This window comes from Pteronotus mesoamericanus, unplaced genomic scaffold (genome assembly GCF_021234165.1).
Source record: "Pteronotus mesoamericanus isolate MK-2021 breed Mesoamerican mustached bat unplaced genomic scaffold, CSHL_Meso_final contig_1242, whole genome shotgun sequence".
Lineage (NCBI taxonomy): Eukaryota > Metazoa > Chordata > Mammalia > Chiroptera > Mormoopidae > Pteronotus > Pteronotus mesoamericanus.
The window spans coordinates 1,365,349-1,386,113 of record NW_026555053.1 but is presented as its reverse complement, the minus strand read 5'-3'; the positions used below and the strand labels follow the sequence as shown (position 1 = coordinate 1,386,113).

The 20,765-nt window shown below is 62.7% G+C and overlaps 1 protein-coding gene across 2 annotated transcripts in view; it reads right to left on the bottom strand.

Annotated features, from left to right (window-relative positions):
• CEMIP (cell migration inducing hyaluronidase 1) overlaps positions 1 to 20,765 on the bottom strand; it is a 102,426-nt gene that overhangs the window by 928 nt on the left and 80,733 nt on the right. For both annotated transcript variants that reach the window (XM_054588415.1, XM_054588407.1), the window contains 15 exons: positions 16,421 to 16,626; positions 15,770 to 15,839; positions 14,967 to 15,095; positions 13,297 to 13,382; positions 12,836 to 12,967; positions 11,211 to 11,246; positions 10,970 to 11,125; positions 9,946 to 10,126; positions 8,565 to 8,780; positions 7,414 to 7,625; positions 6,475 to 6,660; positions 3,423 to 3,627; positions 3,131 to 3,217; positions 2,318 to 2,475; positions 448 to 548 (listed from right to left, as the gene is read on the bottom strand). In XM_054588415.1, coding sequence (XP_054444390.1) covers positions 448 to 548; positions 2,318 to 2,475; positions 3,131 to 3,217; positions 3,423 to 3,627; positions 6,475 to 6,660; positions 7,414 to 7,625; positions 8,565 to 8,780; positions 9,946 to 10,126; positions 10,970 to 11,125; positions 11,211 to 11,246; positions 12,836 to 12,967; positions 13,297 to 13,382; positions 14,967 to 15,095; positions 15,770 to 15,839; positions 16,421 to 16,626 — 2,161 coding nt within the window. The remainder of the gene's footprint in view (positions 1 to 447; positions 549 to 2,317; positions 2,476 to 3,130; positions 3,218 to 3,422; positions 3,628 to 6,474; positions 6,661 to 7,413; positions 7,626 to 8,564; positions 8,781 to 9,945; positions 10,127 to 10,969; positions 11,126 to 11,210; positions 11,247 to 12,835; positions 12,968 to 13,296; positions 13,383 to 14,966; positions 15,096 to 15,769; positions 15,840 to 16,420; positions 16,627 to 20,765) is intronic.

The following is a 20,765-nucleotide window of genomic DNA, read 5'->3' as shown; positions in this document are numbered from 1 at the left end:
CTGCTGCTGGCTGCCGCGCCGCCCGCCCGGTGTGTCGGGGCTGGGCTTCGCTCTGTGGCCCTGGCCAGGTTGCACAGGTCCCGGCTCGCCCGCCTGCCCCCCGGGAGCGCTGAGGGCTTGCCGACTGCAGCAGCAGCAGCAAGGAACATGCCTGGGACATCCGCTGCGGTGCTGAGGGAGCGGTGGGGGCCCCAGCGGCCAGAGCGGCCAGAACCGGCAGAGGGCAGACCAAGCCACGTTGCTGCTGGTATTTTTGATGGAAAAAAGGCTCCCCTGCTGGGAGAACAACTTTAGCCATTTCCTTCACTGGTCACATGCAGGGCAAAGAGCCTGTGTAGGTGGCACCGGCCCTGCATCCCAGGGACCACCGGCTGTGCCGACACAGGGTCTGCGCCCGGCAGGGGCAGCTGAGCTCGTGGAAACCCCAGGCCGGACCCCGCCCCTCACCTTTCAGCCGGAGCCCCTTGTCCGCCCCGAGCTTCTCCAGCACTCGAGTCCACAGGCCCCTGGAGACGTGTCTTCCCTTCGATACCATGAGAACTATGGAGCTGAGCAAGGAGGGCTGGTTAGAGGACGAGAGGGCGCGGCGGACCAAGGGCACCGAGCTGTGCCCAGAGGCCGGGCCGGCGAGCGGGGAGGGCAGCCCCTCCTGCGGGCTGCTTGGCACACCCCTCCCACCATCTGGGTGCAGCTGGCGCTGGCGGCTCTCCAAGGCTGCAGTCTGTCCCCAGAGAGGGCGGAGCAGGTGCCCGAGTGCGCCCCGGGGGCACCACTGTGCCGGGCGGCCCCAGTTCCTGGCCGGGGCGTCCTGCCCGCTGTCCGCTGGGGGTGGAGAAGGCCTGGGTGCCCCGTGCTCAGGGACAGCCAGCCGGCAGGTGCCTGCCATGCCCCTTTCTGGTCAGGTAAGGCAGCGCCACAGCTCTGTTTTGCAAATGGGGAAACTGAGCTGCTAGTATCTGAGAGGACTCGCCAGCACGGAAGGGTGCCTGGGTGGGGGCAGAGGCCTGGCGCAATGGAGGTGCCCGGCCTGAAGGTCCCACCCCGCAGCAGCCGCCTGGGAGCAGGGAGCCTCCACCTGCCCGCCCTGGCTCCCCGGGCCACCGCGCTGTGAAAGCAGCCTTCGTGGGGCCTGGGCAGGAGGAAGTGAACACCCCCCCACAGGAACAGCAGCGGGGCCTCTGGCTACCGTCTCAAAGGAGCCCCACCGGCTGGAGGCCAGTCTGGAGCATCTGCTCGGGCCCTGGAACCTGCCGTCACCCCGCTCCACGCCCCCTCCCGCCTGGCCCATCAGGACAGAAGGGAAGTTCTCAGCACGCAGAGGCCTGTGTGCGGTCAGAGCAGACGGGGCGGGAGGCCCGACACTGGTGGCTGCCACGGAGAGCCGCGGCATCGCAGACACACCCTCGCCTTCGGACTCGGGCTCTGCCCCCCGGAGGTCGCTCCAATTCAGAGGAACCGGACCTGTCTGGGCTAAGCCTTCCCCTGGGGGCCTCCCAGGAAGGCCACGTCCCCCGGACAGGCGTCGGTCTGGGGTGGCTCACGGCAGCGGACGCGGGGATGGGGCTTCCCATCGGCCACAGCCCGACGGCGGGCACACCGTGCCGCCCTCTCCGCCTGGTCTGGGCTTCTCGAGGGCCCGCAGGGGTCCGCACGGACTCGCCCTCGGTGCAGGGGCAGCGCCTGGAGGCCATCCTCGCTTCGGGCGTGAGCAGCTCCTCTTCCACCCCCGGGACCCTGGGGCCGCGGTGGCCCGTGGATGGGGCGGGAGGCGGGGGCGGGGCAGGCCCGCAAGGAGGGCACGCGCAGGGCACCGCCGAGGGCAGCAGCCACAGTTGTGGGGTGTGGCAAAGGAAAAGGGCCAAATGTGACGCCACGACTCTGCTCTGGCTGGAGGGCAATGACAATGCCATCAAGACAGGAAAACCGGGACAGTTGGCTGGTTTGGGGGATTAAAAAAAAAAGGTGAGAATTCGGTTCCCCAGGAGACCTCTAGGTGGCCCCTCCAAGGGGCCATGGAGCGGGGTGTCTGGCTTTCAGGGAGAGATCTGGGCTGGAGACGCTCACAAGCCACTGGCATTTGGATCCCATTAAAAGCGTGGGAGGGAATGAGATCACGATGGGGGCCCAGGGCCAGGGCCGGCTTCCCACTCGTAGCCGGGGAGCCGACCGCCCGGCCTGACCTACATTCACGAGGCCCGGCTCCGGCAGGGGGTTCCCGGCCCAGCACCCACGATCCGTGGGCCGGCCGGGGAGCGTGCCTGAGCGCTCCCGCCTGCGCCGTGGCGAAGGCTTAGGGGCAGGGAGGGCCCGCACTCACTTGTCGGGGACGTCCGCCACGTAACTGAAGAGCTGCCACGGGACACCCTGCAGCAGGGCGCTCCGGAAGCTTGCGTGCCTCAGCAGGCGGCCCTGCCTGCCGTCCACCACCACCACCTGGATGCCGTCCTCCACGCTGGGGTACCTCCGGCCGTCCACCTGCGGACCAGAGCCACGCGGGGTGTGGGGCGCGGTCCTGACGCGAGCAGGCCCCACGGCCCCCTGCCCGGAGCGCCCACGTCAGCCCGGGACACAGGTTTCTCTGTAGCTGCTCAAAGCATAAAGCTCACTTAACCCACTTCACTCGGTTCCCGGCAGCCTTCTGGTGTGGGGTGAATAGTGCCACCCCCCAAAAACCATCCGTCCACCTAGAGCCTGTGAAAGGGACCTAATCTAGAACAGGGTCTGCACAGATGTAATTAAGGATCTCAAGATGAGCTTGTGCTAGATTTAGGATGAGCCCTAAACCCAATGACTGGCACCCTCATAAGAGAGGCAAACAGACACGGAAGACTCAGACACACAGGGAGAAGGCCAGGTGAAAACACAGGCAGAGACCGAAGGGACGTTTCTACAAGTTGAGGGACACTGAGGACTGCCGGCAGCCATTGGGAGCTAGGACGGGCCTGGAACAGCCTCTCCCTCCGAGCCTCCGGAATGAACCGGCCCGCCCACACCTGGACTCTGGCCTCTGGCCTCAGAACTAAGAGGACAAATGTCCGTTGTTTGAAGCCGCCCGGTTTGTGCCACCAGCCCGAGGAGACGCCCCCCGCCTGTCGGTGAGCGTGCCAGCTCCACAGAGACCGCCCCTTACTTCAATGTAAGCGAGGTCGTTCAGCAGGTGGAAGAAACGGTGCTTGGAACTTTCTATCTTCACCTCCAGGAAGCGGTCCTTCGTCTTCTGCAAAACCAACCGGCCCCGGGTGGTTGCTAGGTTTGAAGCGTGGAGCGTACAGCCTGGCAAGCGGTCACGTCCTGCGGCGCCCCCCGCCCCCGCCCCAGTCACAGGAAGCGTGTTGCGGGGCTGAGCAGGCGTCCCAAGAAGACCCTGTTGGGGTCTGAGCCCAACGGAAGGCAAAGGGGCAGGCTGGCCGCCTGCCACTCACCAGCTGAGCACCAACCAGCTTCCGGGGCATCGGCACGTCCACGACGGCTCGCTCGGCAAACCGGGGGTACGCTGTGGCTGTGCAGTCGCTGACGCCCGCATGCTTGGGTATCACAGCTTTAATCCTGATTCTCTCGCAGCCCTTCACAGAGCAGAAGGCGAACTTCTCCCTCTCGTTCTGGGCCTTCAGCTTCAGGAACAGCAGCCTGTGTGTGGGGAGCTGGGGGTGTTGGCTGTGGCCTCCCCACAGGACACGCGCTTACACGGGAGCAACGCCTGGCACGGTGCCGTCTGGCAAACCCTGCCATCCAGAACACAGCCAGGCCCGCCTTGGTGGCTTGTAACCTTGACAAACGGGGCTGATTCCGAGCGTGGACGTAACCCAGCCCCTCCCTTTTAGCCTATTGGCTTTCATTAACCCCCAATCAGAGCGGTTTGGTTATGGGACGTCCTGGCCGCTAGTGGAAGACAAGGCAGCCACGGAAAGCAGGTGCTCTGAACCTGAGTAAGAAGTAACTACAAATTTATACGGCACAAAGGCAATTAAAAACAGCTCCAAGATCTCTAAAAGCCCCCAAGTTTGGGCTTCTGCACAGGAAACAAATATCCTGTAACGTCGTTTGTAGTCCCTGAGCGCGTCACTGAACGGCTGCGCAGGCCATCAGAGCCCAGAAGTCGTCTCACGCCTATAGGGACAATTAATCTGTGACAGAGGAAGAACACACCATGGGGTAAAGACAGACTCTCCCGTAATGGTGTTGGGAAAACTGAAAAGGTACATGCAAAAGGATGAAACTAGACCACCAGTTTACACCCTATAGAAGAATAAACTCAAAATAGATTAAAGACCTAAATGTAAGACCTGAAACCATAAAATTAGAAAACACAGGCAGTAAACTCTCTGACGTTGCTTTTAGTACTGTATATACTTTTGGATATGTCTCCTAATACAAGGGAAACTAAAGAAAAAATAAACAAATGAGACTACACCAAACTGAAAAGTTTTTTGCACAGGGAAGGAAACTCAAAAGAAACTGAAAAGAAAATCTGAACGGGAGAAGATGTTTGCCAAAGGGCTTAACACCTAAAATATATAAAGGACTCATACAACTTAATACCAAAAAAAAAAACAACCCCAAAACCCCAGACAATTCAATTAAAAAATTAGAGGACCTGAACAGACACTTCTCTAAAGGACGTGCAGAGGGCCCAGAGACATATGCAAAGACGCTCCACATCAGTGCCCATCAGGGAAATGCAAAATAGAACCACAGTGAGATACCACCTCACACCTGTCAGAATGTCTGTCATCAATATGTCAACAAAAAAGTGTTGGCGAGGACGAGGAGAAGAGGGAAAGCTCGTGCCCTGCTGGTGGGAATGTAAATTGGTGCGGCCACTGTGGAAAACGGTATGGAGAGTCCTCAAAAGACTAAACATGGAACTGCCTTATGACCGAGCTATTCCACTTCTGGGCAGTTATCCAAGGACCCCCAAAACACTAATTTGAAGAGATATAGGCACCCTTATGTTCACTGCAGTATTATTTACAATAGCAAAGATATGGAAGCTTCCTAAGTGCCCATAAATGTATTGGAATATGACTTGGCCATAAAAAGAAGGAAATCTTCCCATTTGTGACATGGACAGACCTGAAGAGCAGTAAGCTAAGTAAATAAGTCAGACAGAGAAAGACAAACACCAAACGATTTCACTCCTATGTGGAGTCTACAAAGCAAAACAGAAGCAGACTCGCAGGTACAGAGAAGACGGTGGCCCCCAGTGGGAAGCGGGGCTGGGGCCTGGGCGCAGGAGGAGGAGGGAGTGAGAAGTGCGGACCGCAGGCTGCAGAACAGTCACGGGGGCCAAGCCCAGCACAGGGGACACGGCCAGTCGTGTCGCGGTAACTGTGCGGTGACACACGGTTACTAGAAACATCGCAGTGATCAGTCCGTAAGCTAGATCAATGTCTACTCTCTACGTGCACCTGAAACTAAGAAACACGGCCTATCAACTGTGATTGAAAAATTTTTTAAATTGTTTAAGAAGCACAGCATTACTGTCAATTGGCATAATGATAAGCTACACAAACAAAAAAAAAACAACCCAAAACCAACATTCAATTAGACAACAAAATCTGCTTAAAGATAACGAAGGGGGAAATCTTAGAATGTTCAGTGTTTTGCTCAAAAAAGTTCAACTTCTGCAGCGGCAGTCTGCCTTTCAAAAATTCGCATCTGCGGAACGAGATTTTAAAGGAAGGAAAAAAACTACAGGCGGCGCCACGAGGCCTGGGCCCCCGAGCCCGAGACTCGCTCCCAACCCCTGCTGCCGCTGTGGGAGAGACGCGGGGGGTGCCCCCCGCGGGTGCTCATCTGGAAGGGCTCGTCTGCACGCTCAGGCCGCTGCCACGCACATTTCCTCCCCAGGGCGGGGAACGCCCCGTTTGGCTGGTGGGGGTGGGCGTCACGCGGGCCTGCCCACAGGCAGTGGGCACTCCGTGGGATGCTCTGCACCCTGAGTCTTTGGGGCTGGGCTCAGGAGGGGAGCCTGGGATGGCCCCGTGCCACCCGGGGCGGGGCCGGTGCGCGGGCGGCCGGGGAGCTCTGCCCGCCGCAGCTGGTTGGGGACCCAGGTGGGAGAGGGGTGCTGTTTACTGCCCCGATCCCAACACTGTACTTATGCTTCTGATTTTCAAATCCTGACTTTCCTGTAACCAAATTGATAGAGCCATTATCCCATTATAAAAGAAGAGAGCACGTGCCGGCTGCCTTAAGACCTTAGAGTCTCTTCACGGGGAGGGGACTGGGCAGTGCCCTCGCCTCCCCTCCCCCTTCCACTTCTGGTGACTAGGACCTCACGCCTTTTGGCAAAGGAGGGCTGTGGACACGGCTGTCCGTGTCACTCACAAAACTTAATGGCCTGGAAAATGCCCCTGGCGGATGGAGCCATCAGCCTCAGAATGGAAGTGCCCGGGAAGGGGTCCTACACTAACCAGCACTCACTGCGGGAGCATCTCAGGGTCATGGGACAGGCCGCGTGGGGCTCCTCACCCTGACGCCTCGTCCCAGTAGTAGTGGCTGCGGCCCGGAAAGCTCTGCTCCACTTTCTCCATCTGCAGGGTCCGCACGAAGGTGCCCGTCTTGGACGTCTGCTTCAGCAGGCGGTTGTGGACATCCGAGAGGATGGAAAAGCTGGTACCTCGCGGGTAGCAGAGTCCCACCCGGATCCAGTCGCCCCTAGACACCAAGACAGAGTCGGTTCGCAGGCCAGGATGCCCCCGGCCGCCCGGCCGCCCTGCCGCCGGGTACACCTGCGCCTGCGAGAGAGACCCAGGAGTTCCCCGCCGGGGCCCCGCCCCTTCTGCAAGGGGGATTCTGGAGAACACGTGCGATAGGTGATGACTGAGTGGTTAAGTGTTCGGGAGAGAGAGGACCCCGAGGGGCCCCTCAGGGGGCTCCAGGGGCTGTAGGGGGAGCTCCCTACAGAACTCTGGCGGGAAAACCCAGAAGTCAGCTGGACGTCGGTTCAGTCTAGAGGGCCCGGGTCAGCCCCTTCCTGGGGAGCCTGAACACTGGGCCCGCGTTGTGTCTTTGGGTCTCACTTTCTGTGTCTGATCAATGTTCACGTCACAGGGATGTTGTGCATAGAAGACACTCGACCACAAATACAGGGTGGGGCAAAAGTAGGTTTGCAGTTATTGGCATAGAAAATAAGATAGTAATAAATAAATAATAATGCAAGAAGAATCCCTTTGTTTCACGCACTCCCACTGTGAACCTACTTTTGCCCGACCTGCGTATGAAGCCCGGACACCCTCAGCTGAGCCCCTGCTGGGGACCCCCACGCCCACAGCGGGGCCCAGCCCGGCCTCTGGTTCTGAGCTGTGGGGGATGTCAGCTGCGCCCTCTGCCGGGGACACAGCCGGCTGAGGCCTGGGACGGGGCGCGTCCGGGGCTCTGCCATCGCGGTCCCTGCTGCCCGGAGCTCACTTGTTGAAGTTGATGAGCCAGATGGCGAGCTCGGCCGGGGCCGTGTGGTCCCAGTGGATGGTGTAGCCCTTCTGCAGGGTGATGACCGGCTGGTACTGCTGGTAGTGGGTGCTCCTGGTCAGGGCCCCCTCCAGGTAGAGCGGGTGGCTGGGGGAGTCATTCTTGATGATCTTCATTCGCACATTACTTGTCTTGTAGGCCTGAATGTACATCTTTTAAAACCCAAAAAGGAAGCACACAACAAGGCAATTATAAGGGACTATTCGAGGAGCGTCTGGTTAACATCCGACGAGAGGCCGCACTGTCAAAGGCACGTTCCCTTAACAGCCCCTCTTGGAAGACGTGGAGCGAAGAACGGCCAAATAAGGTGGACGTGCCGGCGGACGCGGCCCGCCCGCACGGTGCCCTCCCGCTGACGCTCCGTGCTCCTTCAAAAAGTGCTGTGCTGAGGAGACACCAGTGGGAAGCTGGGAGCAGTTTGCCTAATGGTCAGAAGGCAAATTTTGGGAAAAGCAGGAGCAAGAGAGCGACAACTTTGACAGCTGTGCCGCAAATGCAGCTGCCCTGTCGTGGGCTGCCATCCTGCCTGCGTTTCGGAGACGGCGCGGCCAGCTGCCCAGCCTCCCCCCGGTTCTCAGCGCCTGGCCCCACAGCCTGCCCACGGGGGCGTCAGTGTGCACTGGCCGGAGGATGGCATTTCATTTCAGAGACAAAACTGAAAGCAAGACTGTCAGCCATGGAGTCCCAGGCACCCGAGTGCGGGGGCTTTGGACTAGCCTCGGTGTGAGACAGCGTTTGCTGCCGTGCCCCGTTACTAAGGTGACAACCCCGGAGCGGAGGCTAAGAGAGAGTGTCATGCCCACGTGCAGTGACGTGCCTTTGGAAGGAAGGTGCTATCGTGCCCTCCAGTTGTATCGCTCATGAAATGGAAAGAGACGCTTCAGCCCCGCCCCTCACGCGGAGCTGTCGGGAGTATCACGTGTTTAAAGAGACAGTAAAGCAACTGTGAAGTGAAGGAAGACTACTGATCACAACTGACCAGTAGCCACTTACGACGACAGGGCAAGCTCTCCGTCCGTCCGCCCTTCTCTGCAGAAGACGGGCGGACAGCGGGCCACAGACACCAGGCAGGCGTGCCCTCGTGTCCCCACCTGTGCGTAGCGCCCACTGCAGATGGCCCCTCGCCAGTCGGGGACGTCGATGCAGTCTGGGTGCCGGACCAGCCAGTTGTCGGCCTTGGTGAGGTAGGAGCCGGGGTACTCGGACACGGAGCCGTCCACGTCATGGAACACCGACGTCTTGTCCCCGTCCATGTCCAGCCGGTTGAACCAGGGCCCGGGCTCCCCGAAGAACACTCTGGAAGTGATCTAAACAGAGCCCGGGCAAGTCAGGTGGGGCCGGGGAGGGAAGGGGAACTGCAGCCGTCACCAGTCCCCGGCGAAGTTTCCGATTTCCGCGGACATTACACACCAGCCAAACCAAAGATGCTATCGGGCACGAGGGGACCCGCACGGCTGACCTCAGACGGGGCCGGAAAGGCGGCCACGACTCCCCGCCTCAGCCCGCAGACCTAGCGTGTTGTTGCCCAGGGGAGGGTTGGCCGCTGCGGGTGACCTGCAGAGTGCTCTGGTCCCCAGGCTGGAAAGGCTGCAGAGATGGGCAGGGGCGACCCAGGAGCGTGCGTGTGTGTGAGTGCGAACGAGACTGTGGTGATGGCGCCCGTCTGTGTGAGAAAGTGCATGCGCACACGGGGGTGGGGCATGTGTGAGTGTGTGCCGAGTCTCAGGAGGACAGCCTTTCAGCCCGGGCCCCTGGAGGTTTCCATGACGGGCCTCTTGCAGGCCCTGGTGGCCTGAGCAAAGCAATTAGGTAACTTAAGTTTCACCTCTTGTCCCTCAGCCCGCCTTCCCTGGGCAGATGGACAGGGGCAGGGGCCGAGGGGAGGAGGAGGAGGAGTGCCCTGGGAAGTCTGTAACCCCCAGAAAACGCACCGGGAGGTCTGGCCCTGCCTGGTCTCCAAGGGCAGCCGGCTGTGCGACCCCATCACCCCCCAGGGCTAACTCCTCGGCTGTCTGTGGCCAGAAGGCCCCTGTTCACGGTCTGCTCGTGGGAGAAGGCTGAACACAGCATCTTCGGCAAAGATTCCCTTAGAAACTTCAGGTTTTTTAAATTAATTGTGCCAACACAGGTGGCCCAGGCACAAGTCCCAGGTCAAAAGCAAGACGCCTGGAGGGACAGCCTCAGAACCTCGAGCCCAGTGTTAAGGCGCCTGCTCCGGCTGGGCGAGCTCTGGCGGGGCGTGGGGGTTGGGATGGCGGCAAGCAGGCACCTACCCCGTCCTGACCTGCGGGCTCCCCACACTTGTACTTTTCCAGTTTGGATGCAGACAGAACTGGGACGTGGCCCAGCCTGCTCAGAGGAGGCTGGTCGGCTCTGTGGTGGTAGCAACAGCTCAGCGCCGGCCCCCAGGGACTTGTGACTCACTGCCCAGAGTCTGGGTTTGCTGGGAGCTGGCCCTGGCACCTCACTCACCGGAACGTCCTCAAAGGTAATGTTGGTCACGTTGTTGTGGGGGCAGCTCTGCCAGGCGTTGTTCAGACGGAAGGCCAGGGCGCTGGTGTGCCGGCCCTCCAGGGCCGCGAACTTGCGGAAGGTGCAGTTCTGGATGTTGATGGGGCCATCGTAGAACTGAATTCCTCGGATTGGAAAATTCCTGTGGAGTAAGGGAAGTCCGGGGTCAGGCACATCTCCCTGGGCGCACCCTCCAAGGTGGATGGCACCAAAGACGTTCTGCAAAGCGGAGCCCTGCTCCTGACCCCCACCCTCCGCAGCTGCCCCTCCCCAGCACATTGCTGACTCACTCGATAATTCACTAGAAAAGCACTCACAGACACAGTAAGTGTCAGTAAATGATGATGAGGGGCAACGAGGGGATGGATGGATGGATGGATAGGAGGTGACTGTCTGTCTAGTTGCTGCCTTGGTTGTTGGGGACTATCTTCTATTGCAGACCAATCTTCCCATCCTATGAAGAGTCACTGGGTAAATACCGTCAACACTGGGGGAGAGGGCCAATGCTGCGTCCCTCGGGAAGGGAGAGCCATTAGTCACTATCGCCTTAGCCTTAGTTGTTACAGCAATTTAATCAGATGCGTTTCCTGTCTGTGAGCAAGCCTTTGGACTGGGAGCACGTGGGATGTGTGCAGCAGAGTGAGGTGGGTGGACAGGGAGCGGCTGCCACGGGACCCCCACGAGGAGGTCGGGAGGGAGCGCAGGCTCTGTGACGGGGGGAGGGGCTGGAGTAGGACAGTGACCTGGAAGTCCTGCCTGGGGCCCAGCAGGGGCAGGGTGCTCAGGGACCCTCTCCATTTCTCAGGCTCCCGAGTGGACAGACGCGCGCTCACGCGGTCCGACTGCTCTCTCGCATTCGAGGCCCCACCCCTTGGCTGGCAGCCCCACGGGGACGTCATTTCTCCGACCGCGCATGGGAGAAACCACAAATGAGCGCCTTTCCTTCCCTCACTGGTGCACGGCTTACGCCACGTCGCAAACCTACTGGCCTATGGGGAGGGTCCTTCCGCTGTGGTCCAAGCCTCCCGGGCCCCAGATCCTGTTGTCCATCATCTCAGTCCCCACGTTGCCACTCTCGCCAACAAACAGGCTGTTCTTTATCTCCTGCTTGGAGCCGTCATCGTACGGGAAGGTCCCGCCGCTGCAGGGAGACGGTGTCTGCGGTGAGCTGCCCGCCCAGAGGCAGCGTCCCACAGAGGGCCCCGCGCGGTTACCCGCGCTCTTACCTGGCCAGGGTCAGGCCAATGCCGTTGTCAGCAAACCTGGGGGCGAGAGCGGATGATCAGAGCGCGCCCTTGCTAAGCGCAGGGTCAGGAAGGACCCCTGTGCCCTGGAGCCACCCTGCGGCTACTGTCGGGGGGGCACTCTTTGCCTGAGCACGGGCGTTGCTGAGGGAGCTGGGCACTGTTCAGGCGCATCTCCCCCCACCCCCCGCTTCGGCTGACTTCAAAGAGGAAAGGGCGACCTCGGTGCCTCCCAGCGTCGTTGCATCGGCAGCGTGAAGACGGGCTCCCCTGGCCTGCTCCCCACCCGCCCTCGTGGGTGATTCCCGGGCCGGGGGGCGCTGGGCCAGGGGACGTGGGGGCCTCGCTCTGGTAGACGTGGAAGCCCTTTGTGCCTCTCCTTATCCCTGCCATCCCCCAGGGCTCTGCCTGAGGTCCTCAAAGCTTCCATCCCCACTGTCTGCTGGTGACTGTAAAATCAGCCACTCTTCCCACCTGCTTTCCCCAAACCTGGGCTATTCCCATGGGATATCCCACAAGCATCTCACGCTCAACGTCCTCAGAGGGACCCCCATCTTCTGTGAGCCCCGACTGTGCCAACCCTGCCCCTCGTGGGAGTGCAGCCTCGTGGCCACCAGACCCGGGGTGACCGTGGGAAGGGGTCGGCGGGGAGCGAGAAGGTGCGCCGCACTGGCAGGGGGTTCGCGGTTGCCTCTGTGGGGGCCTGGACTGCCAGCAAGCCAGAATCAGGACAGCCGCCGGGCCTGGGACGCGTGGGCCCGTTTTCTCTCGCCCACCTCTGCACCTCACGGCCCCAGTGCCCGGGGGCCAGGGCCGGGCAGCGCGCCCCACTCACCACCCGGGTCGGGGTCTGCCTGTCGGTCGCCATCCAGGCTCTGCTTTTCTGAGCAGTGTCTCTCTTTCTCTCTTTCTCTCCCTGTCTCTGAATCCTGTGTTTCTGTCCCTCCTTACACACTTCCACTTCCTGTTGCTCCCTTTCCCCATTATTTTCCCTCTAAGTGGTCACAATAAACGGGGAAATACATCCATTTCCTCTGTGGCCCGTTCCATGATGCTGCGCTGACCACGCCTGGCTCAGCTGCCTGCCCCTGCGGGTCCGCGCCCGGCGGGCCGTGGCCGTCCGCAGGGACTGCGCCCCACAGCTCACCTCTCCCTCGGGCCCTGCAGCCCAGCGGCTGACGTATCAAGTCCGAGGCCCACCCCTTACTAGTGAGGGAAATTCACTAAACCGCCCCGCAGGAGACCACCTCTGAGACAGCGACGACAGGGTCTGTCTTTGAGAGTCATGGGAAGGCACGGAGGCAACCCAGGGCCCAGCACAGGGTCGGTGCCGAACTCGGGCTGGCTCCTCCCTCCTGCCGCTCACAGGCCTAGGAGAGCCCGGCGACCGCCTGGAGACGAGTCACCACCCACAGCCCCCGGCTCTGCGGGCCGCAGCTGTGTCTAGGGGTGCAGGGGCCACTGCCTGCTGCCGTTCTAAGCCTGTGCCTGCTGGGGGACCGGAAGACCAAGCGTCAGTACATCGCGTGCCCGGCCAGTCGTGCTCTGCTCCCCACCGCCCAGAGTGCCGCCCCACTTTGGGCCAAGGCCACATGGCCCCGACTCACCGGCAGCTGTCCAGCCACACGTCCCCGCCGCGCAGCCAGGCCCCGTGGTCCTGGTTCTTGTAGGCGGTGAAGTGCCGGATGATGGCCGGCTCCCGGGGCTTCAGCGGGTCGGCGTCCTGGTGAGGGCTGTACCTGCAGCACAGCGTGGGGCGGGCTCCGCGGTCAGTGCGGGGGCTCCCGAGCGGAGCCCCTTCTGGGCTGTGAGCATCTCTCTGCTCATGGTGCCCATGGCACTCTGACGAAGCACCGCTTCGTCCCTTATTGTGGTTCAGGAATGAACTTTCTGAGCTTGAAGCAGAAGCAGCAGGCCCAGCCCCATGCAGGTGACAGACACGTCACCTATTTTGTTCTCAGCAGCACTGAGGAGCACTCCACGCCCTAGGCCGGTCAAAGCCCAAGGAAAGCTCGGAGGAATGCGTGAATGAATGGGGCTTACTCAAGGGGTCCCGAGGCTTGATTACCTGGCAGAGATGATAGAGAGGAAGGGCCGCTTGTCCTTGGCGGAGGCCTCGGTCGTCTTGACGCCATTGTCTATGATCATGCCAGCCTGGGGAGGGACAGGGACGTGCTGGCTTCCGCTGCAGGCCAGGCATCTTCTCACCCCCCTCCTCACTGCACTGTCTTAAAAGCCTCAGGAAAACCAGCTTTGCTCTCAGGATGCACTCATGGAGGTGGGGCTCTGCAGTGGGGGAGGGGAGCCGCCCTGCACGGGTCAGATTGAAGTGGGGTGTCCTCTTGGAGGTACAGAGGGGGCAGCTGAGGTTTGCAGGGGCTAAGGACCTTGCCCAAAGCCACTCGGCTAAGCCCCTGCGCCCAGCATGCACACTGCTTCTGGACCCAAGTCAAGGAAGAAGATGCCGCTTTCCTGGGGAAAGTGTCTGCAGCGATTTAAAGGAAACGCTGAGCCCAGGTCTCGTCTCCACCTGGGGGCAGAGGCCTGCGGCCCTCCCGGGGCCTTGCCTCGGATCCTACCTGACTTGAGAAGAGAGCCTCACTTTCCTATGTGGCTCCAGGGTGCACCCCCCCGTCAGCCATGGTGAGTGGGAGCCAGGGCAGCTGGGGGTGCTGCCCGGAGAGCCCCACCCCTTCCTCCCCAGATTCCCTTGCCGTCTCAGGAGTGCACCAACACAGGTTCTCCTGTTTGGATCACTGGAGGTCACTCCAGCCACTGCATCTGCCACGTGGCCTCCGGCGAAGCCCCTGTGCTGTGAATCAGCTGTGAGGCTGGACTCCAGGCCCCTCTCTCGCGAGCCAGGACGTGAAGCCCCCTTATCCCTCAGGCTCGGCTGTCGCCTCTGGGACGGGCTGTGAGTGTCCCCGCCGTCGCCCAGGGGAAGAGCCCTGGGCGGGGCCCCGCTCGTGCGCGGGGGGGGGGGGGGGGGGGTGCGGCTCCCCGGGCTGAACGCTAAGCTCAGAGCCTCCCTCGCACGGACAGCCGGCCCCTCCAGCTCCAGCCTCCTCTCCCCTCCTCTCCCCTGCCGCCGTCCCCAAGGCCGTCCCTCTGCCTGTGCCCGCGACCCTGGCCTAATTCCTGTAGGAAACCACCCTCCCCATGTGTCCTGGCCTGTTCCCATCTTTCCAAACACCCAGGTCCAACACAGCTCACCAGCCCCTCAGGGGACGGTCCCCGAGGGTCTGACAACTGGCCAGTACAGTATCCCCACCCCCACAGCTGTATGGCAGGGAGGCAGCCCCCCCCCCCGCCCTGGTCCACAACAGACACGCAAATGCCCCTCCGCCCTCTGCCTCCTGCCCGGCAACCCATCTTCTTTCTTGGCTCCTGGGATGTGACCCTGCCCGGGGTCCTCTGTCGGCCCACCCAGCCCAGTCCGGCTCACAGGCCACCCCCTGGTGAAGCTCGGGTCATTCGAGAAGAGGTCTCTCCCGTTTGGTCAACTCCCTGGCTGCTTTTTGACGCAGACTGTGTCCTCTCTCTTCTGGGGGCCTCCGTTCACTCTCCTGCACCACTTGGGATTGGCGCAGAGGACCGGCCCGGACGTCCAGGGCGGTCTGCACGCAGGGCCCCTGCGTCCCAAGACGGCTTCTGCCCCAGCGCGGCGTCCCTGCCCCGTTCCCGTCCCCATGACCCTGGTCTCGGCGCTGCCCGACTGGGGTGCCCAGGAACACTCACGCGGTAGTTAGAATGTGCTCGGTTGTTGTGGAACTTGCCCAGGGGGATGTGCTCCGAGTAGCCCGGGGAGTACATGCCCGCCGAGGGGCCCGTTGGCACGTGGTGGAAAATGAACCAAAATCCAGTTTCCTAGGTGGGGGGACACAGACGCCACAGGCCTCAGCGCCAGCCCGCTGCCCGTCGGGGGGCCCACGTGGCCCCAGGCCTCCCCCGGCTCCCGGGACAGGGCGAGGGGCGGGAAGCCGATGCGCTTTCGGGGCCACCCTGACTGCGAAAAGCCCCCGTCCAGCCCGACTGCCGGCCACGGGCTCCACGCGGCCGGGTTTCGGCGTCCTCTCCGCCTGGCCCCTCACGGGGCGCCCCGTGCCTGTCCCCGGTTTCTCCCTTCCAGGCTGAGACGTGCACGCTGCAGCCTGGGGGCACAGCCGCCCTGCTCGGCGCCCCCCGGGGGGGCCACAGGCGGGGGTGGGTGAGAGCCAGGCCGTGTGTGTCCCGTGAGCGCCCCTGGCCCGAGTCCTCGCCCACCCAACGGTGCGGGTTAGGGTAAGGATCCCGTGACGTTAGCTCATTAGAACGCTGCCGTGCCAGGCACGGTGCTGACCCCGATTTCCACCCAGCGATGAGTCATCGCACATAACGAGCCCTGTCCTCGGTGCGACGAAGGCACAGCCCTCGCCGAAGACCTGCCCATCCCGCCCCGAGCTGGGGTTCGGAGCTCCCTGACTTCAGGGTTGTCCCCGGCCACTCTGAATCCCTGGCCCCCCCCCCTTAATGTCCTCCGAAGAAGCGAGAGCCCGGCTCACCTCGGACCCCGCAGCAGCGCAGTCCACGAGGTTGTTGTTGGGGTTGGCCATCCAGAAGGTGGACACAGCACTGCGGGTGGGGGATGGGAGGCGTCAGACAGCGGCCCCCGGCTCCGCGCCGCCGCAGGGCTCCCTGACATCGCCTCCTAACGCCTCTGGAGACTGGGGAGCTGTGGACTTTTTTGGTCTGACACCCAGTTTTCTCACTGGAGAAGGGTGCACTAAAACACTTAAAATGTTCAGAATTTGACACGGGTGTGGCTCTTTGAAGCCCAAGATGGACCCTAAAATAAACCCCAGTCAGGAGAACCCTGAAAGGCAGCCGTTTCTAAAGGTGGGCCGCACAGGAAGCTCTGCCTCTCGCGTCTGTAAGTGGCCGGTGCGGCTCGTGCTGACGTGCACACGTGGGGAGCCGGGGGCAGACCGCTCTCTGCAGAGAGCGCACTCCCTCGCAGCAGGAAAAGCCAGAGGGCGCGAGCCATGGTTCTCTTTAGACGAAGGATGCACACAGGGCACCCGAGAAGGGAAACCCACCTCCCCTCTGGGCAGCAGGTGGTTTGGGGCTGGGGGTTCCAGCTGCTCAGAGCCCGGGTGTGGGGCCCAGCCCCGGCCAGAAGGCAGGGGCCCGGCGTGGCGTGGAGGGGCGCCTACTTGCAGTCCTGCCTGGGCTTGGGGATGTAGCCCGGGTACGAGTCCTCGGTGATCGTCTTGCACATCCTGCTGTCGCGGTCGGAGGGCAGGAGGGTCCCGGACTTGACGAGGAGGCCGAGACAGTGGTCGAAGGTGTTGCGCTCCTCGGGCCCGTCCTCCGTGAAGAAGCAGTGGCCCAGGGAGTTATAGCCCACGACGTCCTTGACCTACAGGGGTCCAGAGAGGGGGACATTCCAGTTATTCACGGGCTCCCCCATTCATCCAACACACACCACACTGCGCCAGCCGCACCCCTGGCCCCGTGAGGGGCACTGGGGGTTTGGAGACGGACCGGACACAGGTGTGGAGCTGGGGAGGGCCCGGCAGGGGGCAAAGAGGTGGCTTCAAAGCCCCTTCCAGCTGGAGGGGTTGCGGCCGAGGCTCCACGGGGTGGGACAGGGGTAAAATGTTAGAAGTGGGTCCCGTCGGGGCAGGAGACCAGGTCACGTGAGCCTCCTCTGGCGAGGACGCAGCGAGATCGTGTTCTGCAGGCCCTCAGGCGGAGGGTCACGCACAGAGGTCCCCCCGGGGAGGCGCTGAGGGGAGAGCTAGCTGTGTGCGGCCTCGGAGCGCAGCCAGGCCCTCACCCACGAAGCCAGCCTGCCTCACGGCCCACAGCGCACACCTGCAGCCCCCGGCTTGCCGCCAGAAGAGGGAATAGGCGGCAGACGCCCGCTCTTCCCTGCCCGCCACCCCCAGGCCGCCATGCTCTGGGGGCGCCAGGACAAAGGCCCTGCGTGGCCCAGCCCCGCGCTGGGCTCGCACGCCTTTTCATTGAATGGCGTAAGTCCTACCCCGTCCCATGGTAATTTTTTTTCAGAGATGAGAAAAATGAGGCTCAAAGAAGTTACGTGATTTGCCCAAGGACATCCGGCCCATGACGCCAGCCGGGGCTGGGACCACAGGCCCCCGCAGGGAGGGCCCGGCGCACAGGCAAGCTCTGGCTGGCACACGAGCCCGTCGGCCGTAGCCTCTGGCACCAGGCCGGGGCGGGCTCTCCACCCCGTTCAGTCCCCTAGCGAGCGTTTCGTGCAGCAGTGCCATGGAGCTGCCTGCGCTCCTCCTGGTGAGCCGGGCCAGTGGGTCACGAATCGCCTGGACCGGCAAGCGTGGGAGGAAGGGCCGGGAGAGCAGGGCTGCTCGAGTCAGCAGGGACGCCGGAGAGCAAGCCCGGCGCCTCTGCCGCACTGAGAAGGGACTGGGGTGGCCCAGGGCCCGCCTCGGCCTTGCGGGGCACAGCCCTGCTCAGACCCAGGCCTCTCGCCTCCTGCCCACCACCCCTTTCAGGCCGTGGGCGCCCTCTGCCCGCCTTCGGGGTCATACTTTGGGTGACACTTCTTTGAACACGTGACGAATGGATTAGGTACATTCTTACTCTGACAGACGCCCGAGAAGGGGACGCCCCCAAGGCCCTTGAGATGTGCTGTGGAGAGAAGTCCTCACCGAAAGGGAGAGTAGCTGCTGCCTCCTGGTGTCAGATGCTCCCCACTCACTGTCTCACGCACCCTTTGTCACCGCTCCCCCTCCCTCCCCGCAGACGACACGGAGGCCCAGCCGGTCGCCCCGAGTCCGTGCCTGGCAAGGACGGCGCTGGGACGCGATCTTCCACCTGTCGGGCGCGTTACTTGTAACTCACCCACGCCCAGCAGCAGAGGCAAAGGCGAAACGAAGCCCTTCTCGTCAGGCCGGGGGGAGCACGGCGCAGGGAGCAGGGACAGGAGCAGGGACAGGAGCAGGGAGCAGGGAGCAGGGACAGGAGCAGGGACAGGAGCAGGGACAGGAGCACGGCGCAGGGAGCAGGGAGCAGGGACAGGAGCAGGGACAGGAGCAGGGCACAGGAGCAGGGAGCAGGGAGCAGGGACAGGAGCAGGGAGCAGGGACAGGAGCAGGGACAGGAGCAGGGAGCAGGGAGCAGGGACAGGAGCAGGGACAGGAGCAGGGCACAGGGAGCAGGGACAGGAGCAGGGACAGGAGCACGGCGCAGGGAGCAGGGACAAGAGCAGGGACAGGAGCAGGGACAGGAGCACAGCGCAGGGAGCAGGGACAGGAGCAGGGACAGGAGCAGGGCGCAGGGAGCAGGGACAGGAGCAGGGCGCAGGGAGCAGGGACAGGAGCACAGTGCAGGGAGCAGGGACAGGAGCAGGGACAGGAGCAGGGACAGGAGCAGGGCGCGGCAGAGGAAAGCCCCAGGCTGGGGGCAGGAGACACACCCGAGTCCCGCGCGGCCCGCGCTTGCTGTGTGACTCCCCCGAGAGCGCGCCTGCCGCAGGGCGACCTCTGGAGCCCCTTCCAGCGCTCACACTCTGCCCCTGTTCTTCCCGAGAACATCTCCCATCACTAAATACTAAACTGCGACACAGCCTGACAGAGGGGGACAGGTAAGTCGGTAGACAGAGAATACACAGGCAGAGAGGCAGGTGAGTGAAAAGCTAGACAGGTAGGTAGGCAGAAGCTGATACACAGACACCTGCGTTCGGACGTGCAGGTGAACACCACGTCCCCGGGCAGGCTGGCCGCAGGCAGCGGGCAACGCCTCTGCCGCCCTCTTGCACGGGCTGCGGTTCTCCCTTTCTCCCGGTCAGCGCCCTGGTGCAGGGCGGCAGCCACGAAGCGGATCCCGGAAATCTGCTGTAAGCCTTCACCTGCTGTCAGCCTCCACCTGCTGTCAGCCTCCCCCGGAGACGGCGGAGGAGAAAATCCCTCAGCTCGCAGGGACGTTTTCAACTGGGGCGCCCGGTCGTTTGTTGGGTGAACCAGGATACTCCTGAGAGTGAAAACGGATGCTCTCGGCGACGAAGCTGGGAAGGCGGGCCGGGAGGGGACCGCTCTGTGCACAGCAGGACGCAGGGCCACCTCCCTAAGGACCGCCACCACCAGCCCGTCCACAGCAAGGAGGAGAGAGGGCTGTTCCAAACGAAGGCAAAGAGGAACACGCGAGCGCTGTCTCTGCCCCCCGGGTGGGCACAGTTCCTATCCCTGGGAAACCCGATGACTAATGAGCTCCTGGAGAAGGGAGGCTGTAATTCCTGAGCGCCTGCCATTTATTTTCCCCTTCCTGGAGCTCATAAAGACAAGACCCGGCAGCAGGTGGTCATTTGTTTTGCAGAGTGTCTTCGGGAGGGTCTGAACATGAAAACAGAAGCTGGGGGAGAATGCAGAACCAGATCCCTCTCTGCCTAATAAGGAGCCCAGTGCCTCTGGGAGGCCGCCCAGAGGGTGGGGGGAGGGCAGCTAGGAAGAGGGCCTCCTCCCGTCTCTCGCCCCAACCTGCCCCTGGAAGCCCTGGCTGGTGAGGCGTGTGGGACACCAAGGACAAGAGTCGAGGTTCCTCACTCGAGCCCCCGTGGGAAGGAGACATGAGAGCAGTGGGGTGAACTGCGAAGCAAGAAACTGGGTAAAACAGAAGCCTCTCCCACAGTCCCCAGAGCTCTGGGGCTGGGGATAGGGCACCGGCCTTCCTGCCATGTACACAGGTGGGGGTGAAAGGGCTGGCACATGACGCCCCCAGAGCTGATGGATGTTCACTCCCCACCTGCTGGCCAGAATCCCTTGGGGCCGAGAGCAGGAGGGACTTGTGCCCCTTCGGTGAAGGTAGATGTAGGTGATGTGAAGCCAAATCTACGGACAAACCTTTAGAATAAATGCTCAGAACAGGTCAAGCTCCGAAGAGCCAGGCCTTCCTTAGGCAAGTCCACGGCCCTTCCCCACCACATGGTCTGAGGCTCAGCGCCCACCGGGGCGAGAGCGCCTGCGGCCCCCTGCGCGTGCTCATTCAGCGCAGTGCAGTGCGGCCGGACGCTGCCCCAGGCCTGCCCCAGGCCACGCGCACCCGGCCGCCCCAGGCCGCACCGCTGGAGCCGGGCAGGACCAGTGGGGGCAGGGTTCCGGCTCACGCCGCATCCTCTGCTGCTCCCGAGGGTCTGCACTTGCTGTTGTTCCTGCCGTCCCTCCGCTGCCCCAGCAGTCATTCTCCTTTGCTGCTTCCGTCAGCCAGAAACAAGCCCCACGTCTTCCCGCCGCTGCCCCAGCCCGGCCCCTCACCACCCGCGGGCAGAGCGGGCTCTGGTTCCCAGCCCGCACGTCTGTGTGGGCCCTGCGGGCGGGCCCGGGGCTCGGGGCTCCCTCGTGCGCGGCACCTCCCAGCCTGTGTGTTTGGTGTCCTTCCTCGCCTGACTGAGCAGGGGACCGAGGGTCGCGTGCCCAAGGTCCAGCGGCTCACACCCTGTGGACCGGGCCTGGAACCCAGGCCTTTCTGGTTGGGGCCCTGAAGCCACCCTCTCTGCTCTGTGCCCAGCGGGGCCCCCAG